Source organism: Ruditapes philippinarum, unplaced genomic scaffold (genome assembly GCF_026571515.1).
Source record: "Ruditapes philippinarum isolate M1 unplaced genomic scaffold, ASM2657151v2 ctg3610_1_1_1_1, whole genome shotgun sequence".
NCBI classification, from domain to species: domain Eukaryota; kingdom Metazoa; phylum Mollusca; class Bivalvia; order Venerida; family Veneridae; genus Ruditapes; species Ruditapes philippinarum.
In genome coordinates this window covers 111731-124445 of record NW_026866660.1, presented here as the reverse complement: position 1 = coordinate 124445, position 12715 = coordinate 111731, and the positions used below count along the sequence as shown (strand labels likewise).

Below are 12715 nucleotides of genomic sequence, written 5' to 3'. Positions count from 1 at the left end.
TTAAATTTTACATGCCCCTTGGGCAGTCGGTCCCGGCGAAAGATGTTGAAAAGCACCCATAGTGATTCACTTCAGTCTTAAAGTGCCCTAATTTCCCGAAAATTTAAGAACTGTCCCCAGTACCCATTTATTTTGACTCTCAAAAAGTATCACACTGTCCTCTGATTAAGGGGACGAAATGATCTCTATGTCCCCCTTAAAATACTCTCATACTGTCCCCAGTACCCATTTATTTTGACTCTTAAATAGTATCACATTGTCCTCTGATTAAGGGGACGAACTGATCTCTATGTCCCCCTTAAAATACTCTCATTTTCAAAAAAATTAAGGACTGTCCGCGGTACCCATTTATTTTTGACTCTTAAATAATATCACACTGTCCTCTGATAAAGGGGACGAACTAATCTCTATGTCCCCTTAAAAAAATACTCTCATCTCGCGTAATCAGGAGAGAGAAGGTAACCAGAAGGGTTTATTATGAAAAGGGTTATAAATGTAATGATCCTTGAAAATCTCCTACCCCTAACACCACGGGAAAATTTGTCCCCCAAATGATGGTCTGAAGCTTGGTCCCTCAATCTACGGTCAAACGAGCGAGAGAGAGAGAGAGAGAGAGAGAGAGAGAGAGAGAGAGAGAGAGAGAGAGAGAGAGAGAGAGAGAGAGAGAGAGAGAGAGAGAGAGAGAGAGAGAGAGAGTGTGTTAGCTGACATAGGGGGGAATTATTTCCCTATCTTTTTAAAGTTGCATTTAATAAATTTCATAAAAACAGAAATAGTGACTTTTCATAAATAAATTGGGTTTCATATCGACTTCAGATCTTATTTTGGTGTCCAGACAACCAAAATTAGTTTTATAAGCATAAAAAATGGACAACCTCGAAATCGGAAGTACAATATCTGTTTGCATGAGAAACTCCGCCTTCAGATCATCCGTAGATCTACATCAATATTAAATCAACAAACATGACTATAAGTAGCAGTCCTAACTTAACGGTATATTTCTGCATTTTAACGGATGTTTTCATTCAAATTTAAAGATTACTTTTAACTGAACCCCAGGCCTACTGCACCATGAAGTTAAACGGTTAAAATGTGTTAAAATGTGTTTGCACAAGAAAATATCATATTTGTTGTGTTCCCGATAGCAGCTATAACCCTGTGACGTAGCACATACACGAGCTGATTATATAATCTTCATTTGCATGTTAAAATTCGTATACGAACTTTAGTGTTACCGTGGGTTTTCCGTTTAAAATCCTTATTTATGTACAATATTTGATGAGATTTACAACAATACTGTTAAAAAGGTTAATGAATCTGTAGAATGCTTCGTTTTGAGGCCGACGGGCAAAATATCTTTACATATTTATTTAATGTAGCTTCAAACCTCAATTGCATTTACGGATAATATTCCTCGTCCTTTTCATATTGATTTATTATCTAAGGATAATGTTGGAAATCGTTGTTCGGAGTTATTTGATGAATTCATATCCGTAAACATAGAAGAATATTTTTCATAACTTTTAAATGGGTAAGTAATGCTGCCATTAATGCAGTTCATTATCCGATATCAGTATGAGTGTTCGCAAATGGTATAATACTGTTCAATAAAATGAATATACATGATACATTTTTCATAACATTCCTCATACGTTAGTATGATCTTTGCGTTCAATTGTTATTTTATGTAGACGAAAATGTTTATGGCTTACTCCCGTTTTAATGAAGATGATATGATCAATGACAAAATGGAGGGTAATAAAATAACGCAAACATTTGTTTTATTTTGTGACTATTCGTTACTTTATTTAACATTTTCCATCATACATCAAATTATTAAAATGGAAATATGTAGTAAATAAACATCAAAAATAAGAAAAAATAGTTAAAAGCTATCTTAAACTGTTATTACATGTTACATTACATTTTTTAACATATTATTGTCAATCAGCTATCTATTTATACAAAGTACTTATCCATTTACCTAAAGTGTAATCATTTTTTACATTTATTATGACCTTTTTTAGAAAAAAAATACTAGCGCGAAAATATAATATTTATTGTGATAAAAAAAATAATAAACGATAACAAATATAAACAAATAATAATAATAATAATAATAATAATAATAATAATAATAAATAATAATAATAATAATAATAATTATACTAGTAATATTAATAAAACTTCACAGTTCATATAAATATTAATAACTGACATCAACTCATATTTCACAATAAAAATATATTGATTGGCCCGGATGATATTAAAATGAGAAAAAAATAGTCAATTATTTTTAGTATCATATTATACTCTTTTTCTCATTTTACTACTATGCTTAGAAGTCTTAAAGAAAATATCAGATAACATTTCGCTTTAACAATAAAACTATTATTACCAGGATGTGTTTCAAAATCACCCATTAACTCAGTATGGGCATAGACAAGTTGTTTGAAGTGGCATATAGGTGAGAGATAAGCACCTTTGCTTTCCTTCTAACTTTAAACGAAATGAACAGTTAATTTACTCGTAAAATACATGTAAAGCAGTTAATATAGCATTCAATGGTAGGAAGACATTTAGTTTTTACTTTTTTTATTATTAATATATAAACAAATAAATAAAGGGATGAATAAATCAGTTAATATAAGTAAATACATAAAAACTATATGAACAAGAAAATAAATAAATAAATAAATTAATTAATTAATCAATTAATAATAATTAAATTAATAAATAAAATGAATAAATAAAAATTAATAAATAAATAAATAAAAAAATAATGAAAATAAATACATAAATTAAAGTTAAAGTGATTGAAATGAGACAAAAATATCAAATGGTCAAAATGTAATAAAAATGCGGTATATTAATATTAATTATATATGCGATAATGTGATTGAATGATGTCATGATAATCTATTGTTTTGATGCTGAGTAAATATCATAATTATATAACCCGGTTCAGAAAGAAGACAGAGCTCATTCAACCAAAGTTTTATTTCAAAAGAATTTTGTGTTATATGACACATCTTCAATTGCTAATGAATTTGAAATAATATTCAAGATTATGCGGACATTAAACAGATAACTGTTTGCTATGCATGTATGTTCCAAAAGTGCCAATTCAATGTTCTAAAATAACTTTACTCAAAGAAGTCAATACTGATAAGCTATCATTCTTGGCTAATCGTTCAATCTCTAGTTGTAAAATAGTGTCCATTTTACTGACAGTCGATGTCACAATTATCATTTCGCTAGAAGCGTCCGTGGCCGAGAAGTTAAGGTCGTTGACTTCAAACCACTTGCCCCTCACTGCTGTGGGTTCGAATCCCGACAGGGACTTTGGATTCTTTCATGTGAGGAAGCTATCCAGCTAGCTTACGGAACGTCGGTGGTTCTACTCAGGTGCCCGTTTGTGCCTGAAATAATGCAGAGAAGGGCACCTGAGGTCTTCCTCCACCAGTAAAGCTGGAACGTCGCGATATGACCTATACTGTGTCGATGTGACGTAAAACCCCCCCAAAAAAGCATTACGCAGAAATAACTAAAGTTAAACTTTAAGTTGATAAGTAACACAATTTGTGAGAAGTTCTACACTATCTTCAGGTATTTCATTAAAAAGAATAAATGCGTTTTAAAAATAATATAATAAAATATACATTTCTTACTTCATGATACTTTATATAGATTGCAATGTGGAAAGTGATATCTTTGTTCACGTTACAATATTTTACTTTGAAATACATTTTAAACATTTTCATGAAATGTGTTTAATTTTAGAAGCTTGATGCTTTAACATGTTTTTGTTTCAGTAAGTGGAAGTCACGTACAAAAAATCAGATGGTTTTGAAGGTACCTGTCTAAAAAAGGGCTTCACAACATAATCATCGTTACAGCTAGTGAACGTGTGTTAAGGCACCATATGTAAAACGGCACCATTTGTAAAATGGTGCACCATATGTCAAAACATCGGAACCAAATACGAAATATTTTGCCGTTTTGTCACCCAATGTCAGTATTTTCGGTACCATATGTAAAATAGTTTTTGATATGCACCATACGTAAGAAAAGATGCACCATTCGTAAAATGCAAACAAAATCACTTGGAGTAACATATAGGGGTAACTTTTTCTGTACTGTAACATAGTCTTATCATTATTATCACCATCGTCGTCGTCGCAAGCACCAACAAGATAATAATAATAATAATAATAATAATAATAATAATAATAATAATAATAATAATAATAATAATCATCATCATCATCATAATCATCACCACCACCACCAGTAGCAACTCCCACACGACGCAACAAGACAGGACCAATGACAAAGAGCCAAAACAAAAACATTTAAAATTAAACATTTTTAATATTATCAAAGATTACAACTTTTCCTGTTAACATCTGAAACCACGTGATTTCAATCTGTATTTATTCCGAGGTCATTATAGATAATAGCCAAGGACGTTCCGATTGGGTGCATATAATTATAAAGACGGTTCTCTGGCAGAGGCTAACGCGCACACACTTATGCAGATAATATAGGATGAAATACACCGATTGACAGTTTCCGAACTAGCAGACGCCTATTCTTATTAGTCGCCGGTAGAAACCGGCGACTATATTTGTAATAGTTTAATATTATACCTATGGTAGGAGAAGCCCTTAAAATCTGAAAATAAAAGCATATCAATCATTGAACAATTAAAGATAACAATTATTTTTCAGTAATCACAAAAAATCAAACATATGATAGCTTTGCTCAGTGGAATGAAATATGCACATATTGACGTCTTAAAAAGCAACATTACAATTTTCATAAAATGAATCAATAACGTATCCCCAAGGATCAGTCATTGAATATTAGAGATACTTTTACTTTTTTCTATGTGTCAAGCATTGTTATTTTATAATAAATAAATCATGAATGATATTTGAAATGACACTTTAGAATTATTTGGTTGTTTAATTTTTATGAGACCTTTTATATTACATTATTTTATCTAATTATAAACAAATGCTCCCTGGTCTTTCGTAAGAATCACGTGACTACATGTTTATATATTATGTTGTATATCGTTATAAAATCTATTAATAGTTACAGATAGCTGATAAGACAGGTAACTTGTTAATGGTGGTAACTGATAAGATGTAAATCATTGTAATTTTGTACAGATAATTACATAAGTTATTTTTCATTAATCAGGTTCATACTTTATATCATAAGAGAAACCTGTTTACATTAAAAATACATTTTCAAAACCTTTTCCTTTCTTCTTGGTAAAGGGTTTAACTTGGCCCTTTCTGTCAAACATTCGACAAGAAAGTTCAATTGTTTAGTTTAGGTTGAACATCCCAAAATAATGTTATGCTTAAGAGGCACATTATTGAAATAGTTGATTTCGGTATATTCCGTCGGTTTCCGTCACGCAGGTTTCCAAAACGGTATGACGTCAGGGGTTCGGAATCGTATTAGATACATAGAAAAAAAACAAACTATCTTTGTGTTGATATTTTATCGCACTGAAAGGCAATTAAACGTTAATTTTATATATCGTATGTAACGATTGGAATACGTGTATGGATTTCAACTAAATTATATATTTTTCCTATAGCACATAATAATGATGTACAACACTTTTACAGTAAAATTGTATTGTTTCATGTAATAATTAAACATATATTTTTTCATAGTCACTTTGCAAATATTCGATGATCGGTAATTATTTGTCGGTAATTATCTGAATCTGAACTAGTATAACCTATACGGATTTCAATGTATGGTACAACAGTATATGTATAAAGTACAATAATTACAAGAAGAATCACCAGCATAGCACTTGCCTTATACAAGCCTCAGTGGCAAACATTACTCAACTCATTGTTCCTCTTTTTTTTATACTTGAACCATTAAACTTATATTTTCTTATATTTATGATAATACAACCATTTTTCTATCCGGCGACTTGATGCTTTAGCATCAAAATCTCTACTTGTTAGTAGTTGAGCGGGTAAAAATAACCTGTTGTGTATCTCCGATATAAATGTTATGTAAAATGGTCTCACTTGTGGTAGGTTTAAAAGTCAATTTAAATACCTTTAGTGTCAAACGATGTGTTAAAATATATTGACACAAAGCTAGGATCACGAGCATTTCGTTCGTTGGTGTAATAGATTTAAGAATCGGGCATTAAGTCGTATCAAACTAGCAGTTTAGAAACAGCTAAATTTATCTTTCTTTAGCATAAGAGATATTGATTTTACTTGATCATAAAAGGAACAACTCGTGGACTCAGTTGATATGTCCTAGATCAATTTCATTGCACACTGTCACTCAATACATTAATCTTCTCTTTTATTAGTAATATTTTATGTTAAAAAAATCACCATAAATCCTCTTATAAATCGTCTTTTTGAAAGCCAGGGAGCAACCATTAAACGCAGCAATAACAACGTAGGCATAGATCACCAAATCTTACATTTCTCTAGTGGACACGTCACGAATGTTTTTGTGACATTTCTAGGACCGCTGATGAAGATTAGTAGCCAGTCACTCGCAGCGAAATTAGTAACTACTTGCTCGTTATCAAAGAAAGGTTGTAAAAGGGTGGCTGTCGTGATATGATTAGACGTTACTTTCGGATTAACATCCAGAAGGCACACATGTTTACAATCAGTGTTAACAAATTTGTCTGGTATTTAAACCTTTAAACATTTTTATTTCCAGAATACATACATTTACATATAATTAAACATTTACAATACAAATAAAACATGTTTACATTTCAAACATATGATTATAGCGTATGGATAAGTATTATAAATTCCTTCTCCTTGATTCGTATACCTGTTCTTCTAAAAAAATGAATGTATGATATAGAGTCATTTCTAGTTGAACACATTTTAACATATGTATGTACACCAATCTCTGAAGGCTCATAACCCCGAGACTCAGAAGAAAGCACTTAATTGCACTAGAATATTGTTAAAGTGAGTTGAAGAAGTTAGAAAAAGAACTTGGTTTATACCTTATAAAACTACAAAAAAGACATTGTCATCTCTATCAGTTAAATAGTGTTAAAGGAAGCCACGGAGGTCAAGCACATTTTAAAGTATACAGAGCTCGTATTTTTGCATCATTATTCTTATAAAAAAAAGATTTAAGAAGAGTTTACAAGCCGTGATAACTGTCGGGTCATTCAATTGTATAAATCTTCATATCAATATTTTTTTGGTTTATCATTATTATCTCAAATCAATCAGAAATACTGCTGTATAATAATTTAATGGTCAGTACTTTAAAAGAAGTGACTGCAAAACACGATAATTTGCTTTAACATATTGTTTAGTTGAACTGATATTACAATTCAAGGTAAGATAATCATTTTTAAAGCAAATTACGTTTAACCGTTTTCACATTTTAGATAAAATATAAACAGCAAATTAAGTTGAACTGATATTTCGTTTTAAGATTTAATATATAGAAAAAAGTATTTGTTTATACGAGCGATGTTTACAAAAGTTCGTGTACTAGTGCGGCGGTTTACATAGGCAAAGTGAAAAAAGAAATCATTTTTCTAACTATGTATGTTAAAAAAGTATGATATAAGTAACAAATTGACGATTTCGGATCGAATGCTTATATTTGCGTTATGTGCCTGTAAAAGATGTGTTTTGCTAATTTAATCAACGATATCAGCCAAAGCTATCTTAATTTTCTGATCTGTACAGCGGGGTCCTGAAATTAAAATAGATGAAAATATATATGATAATAAATGTGTTTATAATTAACTATGCCGCGAGGTTCACTATGTTAATATACTAGGCTTATATTGAAAGAAAATAAATTTATATCTTCTTTGGTTGATCGGCAATGCCTACAGTTTAGATTGGCTTGAATCATTATCAAGTGTACCTGAAAAAAAACACGTTTAATTATCATGCCCCAGGGTTCACTTAGGTTATATAGACTTGTAGTGTAGAAAATAATGGTGATTTTCATTTCAGAGGCCACATAAAATATATTCCTTTCAAATAATGTTGCAAAGTATCAACATTAAGTAAGTTATTTTCTTTTCTAAAATATAATCAAGAATAAATACAACATAGTATATGGTTAATATATCTAATGGAACCCTTGAATGGAAGTTTTTTTACGGATTGTTTGAACATGGGCCTTCTTACATATCTTAATACAAATTACAATAACCTCTCTGAAATCACACTAAAATTGACAATTGTATTCATACTTAGAACCTTCCAATAATGTTAATAAAATTGTCCGTCATTCTAAAGGCAAATGGCATTACAGTATCAAAGAAAATAATGATTAATAGGATTGTTTTTATAAAATGTTTATGAACATCTTGCTTTACATTAATGTTTCACAAACTAACACAATGTATATCTTTGCCATCCATATATATTATTTCTGTGATTGTGTGAAAAACTGGGGATGCTTCCTGACCACTTTGTAGCTATGATGGAGTTTCTGAATTAACAATTAAAAAAACTCTTTCTCTAGTAGATCTTAACAATAGTTACATGTTGTATATAGGTTTGTGTTTTCCTTTAACATGTCCATCAATGTTATATTTATAATTTCTTCGCAAGAAATTACAAGTGAGAGAAGTACTTTGCAAGTGCAATAAAAATATGCCATTTTGCTGCATTGTTTCTTTGTCTTTGTTTCAGAGACATCAAGTAATAGTGTAATGCCTCAACCAGTCTAGACTCCTGTTCCATACACTGGCCGAGTAAGTTCAAAGCCGTCTCTCTATGACCAAATTTTGCACTGAGGTGAATAGTGATTAATAGGTCACTGAGAGCAAGTTGTTGATCTTGTCGTCTTTGTAAATTACCATATGTCTTGTATTGTAGAAAAAAAATATAAGGGCGTGAATCAACGACGGCAAAGTCCATCCATTTTCTTTCATACATACTTCTAAATGGGATGTCATCTCGTGTTGATCTCCACATTTCATACTGTAATTCTCGAGGAACACAGTTTTTTTCACTCCTTGCGAATCTGATGCAATATGATGTGATCTTGTTGAGGCAATCTTCACGTTGCCTGCTGCATTTTCTTATGAATTCGAAGTTAATGCGGCCAGCAGGCACATAAAGGTTCAATAACGTCAGTGTCATACCTTTCTTTTGTAAACCGCAGAATAGCCTCTGCTATATTCCAATAATTTGTTGAATAGAACACTGATGCTAGCTTTAGTCTACCAGATGTGACATCTGAGTTTAATCCTAAATCGAACAAACACATCGTTTTGAATGGCACTGGACTATTTTGTCCAATATTTGATGACACAATCATCGATCCAAGCGACGAACAAAGAAACGGTATGAGCAATTTACTTGCCACCTGTTCAAGTTTGCTTCCGCTTCTACTTAAACTGCATTTCAAATTTAAAATAGCATTCTTGCATGCTGTTATGTCTTTATTAAAGTTCAAGAGACAAAGCACTTTATAGCTAATATCATTCGTTATGTTTCGGTAAAGATGAAACGAGCATTTATAATATATATTTATTGGAGTTAAATTGTAAGCTAATTTGGAAATATTATTCAATTTAACTCGAAGTCTATGACCTATGTCATCAATTTGTATTTTGAATAAATGTTTACCATCCCTCAAAAAACACGTTATATTTTTTAAAATATCCTGTTTTGTTTCCATTGTTAATTTCCCTGTCATCAAGTTGTTTTCAGAAAAATCAAATGTGGACAATTTTCATTTTGGACACAATCATATAAATCATTAAGACATAATTTTAAACATTCAAACTGATTTTCACGTTTCCAAAAATGTTGTTCGTTTTGTATTATGTCGTACACATATAACTTGACAATTCATTTGTTTTGTTAGTATTAAGGAAGGTTTTCAATATTATTTTCAATAAAACATAACACTGTAACTGTGTTAAATTTAAATTAAACATGAAACATCTTTCTGCTAAAGATGTAGAAATTCTCCATTCTAAATTTGAGTGGACAGCTATTTTGCTTGAAGCGCCAACAACAAAACACCCATTGCTAGTAGCATATCTTATCATTTCATTAAATGGCCATTTTCTTGTCCCTTGTTCTAAAAAGTGAGATGCAGATTTTGGCCATGAAAAACAAGGAAGAGCACGAACGAGATCCGTATCAATGTAACCTTCTCGACCGGCTAAAGCTTCGGACGGCCCGTGTCGCTCAGAATTGTCACGAATTATTCCACTCCTTATTGTATTCTTTAATAATATCCTACGATTCTTATCACGGAAGAACTCATCATTTGGAATGGTTGTCACAGGGAAAGGAAAATCGTATCTTAACAGTTGTAAGAAACAATACCCTGGCGTTACATTCTCGTCTTGTATCATTAGAAAATTGTTCTTATTGTGTCTCCATTCTGGTAACTCCTGAATAACATTATCCGTATGATATACAATCATCGTGTCAACATCTGAACCAAGTTCTAGTGTAGTTGTTCCCTCAGATTGACTACCAAAGTAATACGTAGTACAATCGTTACCATTTGAGACTGTTTCGATACTCTCTATAAGCATGAACGCTCTTCTTCTTTTTATCACCATCTTCTCATTTACTCCAATATCCTCAAACACCTGAGATAACTTCATTGACAGTCTCTTACTGTATTCAGGCGTTTTGAACATTCTGGAGTAAAACAAAAAACAAATTTGTATTAAATTGTGTTACATTCAATTTATGTTATATTGTTGCTTATACCATCTTTTAATCTAGCAAGGATGTTTATAGAGGTAATTATGCAATTTATTTTGTTACAGCAAAATGTTGACTTATACATTAAAGGTGTATATATCAAATATGTTTTATAATTATTGCTATATTTCAGTTTATATCATCTTAAAGCACAACATATCTCAGAGATGATTTTGTTTCGGTAGAAATGGCAAACATGTGTTATTGATTGTTATAATTATTTATTTAAAATAAGTAAGATGTTTATTTTATTTAAATGAACAGTTCTAGTCACATTATTCGAACATCATAAAATACATTCATCTTATCGGTTATGTTTTTACTTTTTTATCTACTTAAAATTCTCATTAGACATCAAAACAAATACAACGGCATGACTTTATAAAGAAAAGGAATATAAATGTTATTTAAAGAATATTTAACATACAAAACTACAAATAAGATCGAAATCATGATTATGGAAACGTTAAAATTTTAACAAGGAAAGGCGGCGTTCAATACACGCAACCACCACACGACTCAGCAACAAGAACCAGCGGCAAGAAGCCCAGGACAACCTCAAACGAAAACAGGGCAGAGTGCGGACAGAACTGTCACTTAAACATACTTAAAAAGAAATAATAGTAACCGACAAGAAAATTGAAGAAACAAATCATTCATCAGTTTATAGGCCACGAAGTCAAAGGCTCAGGGAAAGGGGACTCGAGATTCGAGCAGGGAGAGGCAAAATTAAAAAAAATAACTAGGGCCAAAGGGAAGATACTTACCGTAGACGAGAAAACAACAAGGGACAGAAACAAACGTGTCACCATAACAGTATAGTACGGGAAATAGATTTTTGAATTCATTTATTTTGTACCTAAAATTGTTGATATATTTCTATCTATAACAAGATCTACATTTGCCTGTATTTTGTGCCATAGATCTATGGATCTTCTAATCCAGTTACCTCTCTGGCGTGGGTTCGATCCCCGGGAGATGCTTTGGAAATTTAGCGCGGAGGAAGATAGTCTAGTACTGGTGTAACTCTCCAGGAACGATGGTTAGGAAACTACCCGCCTATATGACTGAAATACTGTTGGAAAAAGGCGTAAAATGAAACAAACAAACAAACAAACAAACAAACAAACAAATGTGCCTGGAATCATGTAAGAAGACATAGGTCTTCCCCAGTAAAGCTTGAAAGTCACCGTCGCCATATTACCTTTACAGTGTTAGGCAAAGTAAAAAAAAAGAATAAAAAATGTACGTAAGCATGACATCATATAAATTTTGGAGACATAGTATAGACTGCACACTTACTTCAAGTACTTTCGATTAAGCCGCCCGCGAGAATATTAACTGCAATAGGTTATTCCAAATGTACACGAGTTTCAACTAAAATCTGAAAAGGTTAGTTTAAAAATTTATTTAAAATGGTGCATGATATTATAGCAACCGTATTAATATCCACAACACTATCTCGCTTACATGATATTATAACGCTAGTGATAAATTACAGGATAAAATGTTATCTCGATTGTTTACACACGGAAGACTTTACACACGGTTGCCAAAATCACTGATTTGATAACTGTACATTAAAACAAACAAGAGTTTTATCTTTACTTCAGGTAAACACTTGAATAAAGATAGAGCAAAAATCAAACAAGAGGACTGAGAGGGCCCTTGATCGATCACCTGAGAAATAGATCAAACGGTCAAAGTGGAGCCACTTGTCACCTCAAAAGCACAATTTGAAAACAAGAGACAGTTTAACCTGAACAATTATTATACACTGTCGCCAAGAAAATGTTTGTGTAAAAATTATTTCAAAATTGAACCAATGGCTTAGATGTTGTTTAAATCTTATTTTGTTATTTAAGCTCTGGTAGCCATGTTATTAAACAGTTAAGCCTGTCACTGTGAGAGGTGTGCTTATTAAAAGATTACAAACACTTGACCTAGCTGGGGATTGAACTGTCGACCTATGG

At 31.6% G+C, this 12715-nt stretch overlaps 1 protein-coding gene across 1 annotated transcript; it reads right to left on the bottom strand.

The window, feature by feature from the left end:
• Positions 1-9838: 9838 nt before the first annotated feature.
• Positions 9839-12174, bottom strand: LOC132733258 (uncharacterized). Its single transcript, XM_060719862.1, has 2 exons — positions 12045-12174; positions 9839-10676 (listed from the first exon to the last, which is right to left on the bottom strand). Exon 2 carries the CDS (start codon positions 10673-10675, stop codon positions 9839-9841), a length of 837 nt encoding a protein of 278 aa, XP_060575845.1. The 5' UTR covers position 10676; positions 12045-12174.
• Positions 12175-12715: the final 541 nt, after the last annotated feature.

Coding starts and splice junctions, on each gene's coding strand:
- LOC132733258 (XM_060719862.1), bottom strand. CDS start 10,675: ATGTTCAAAACGCCTGAATACAGTAAGAGACTGTCAATGAAGTTATCT.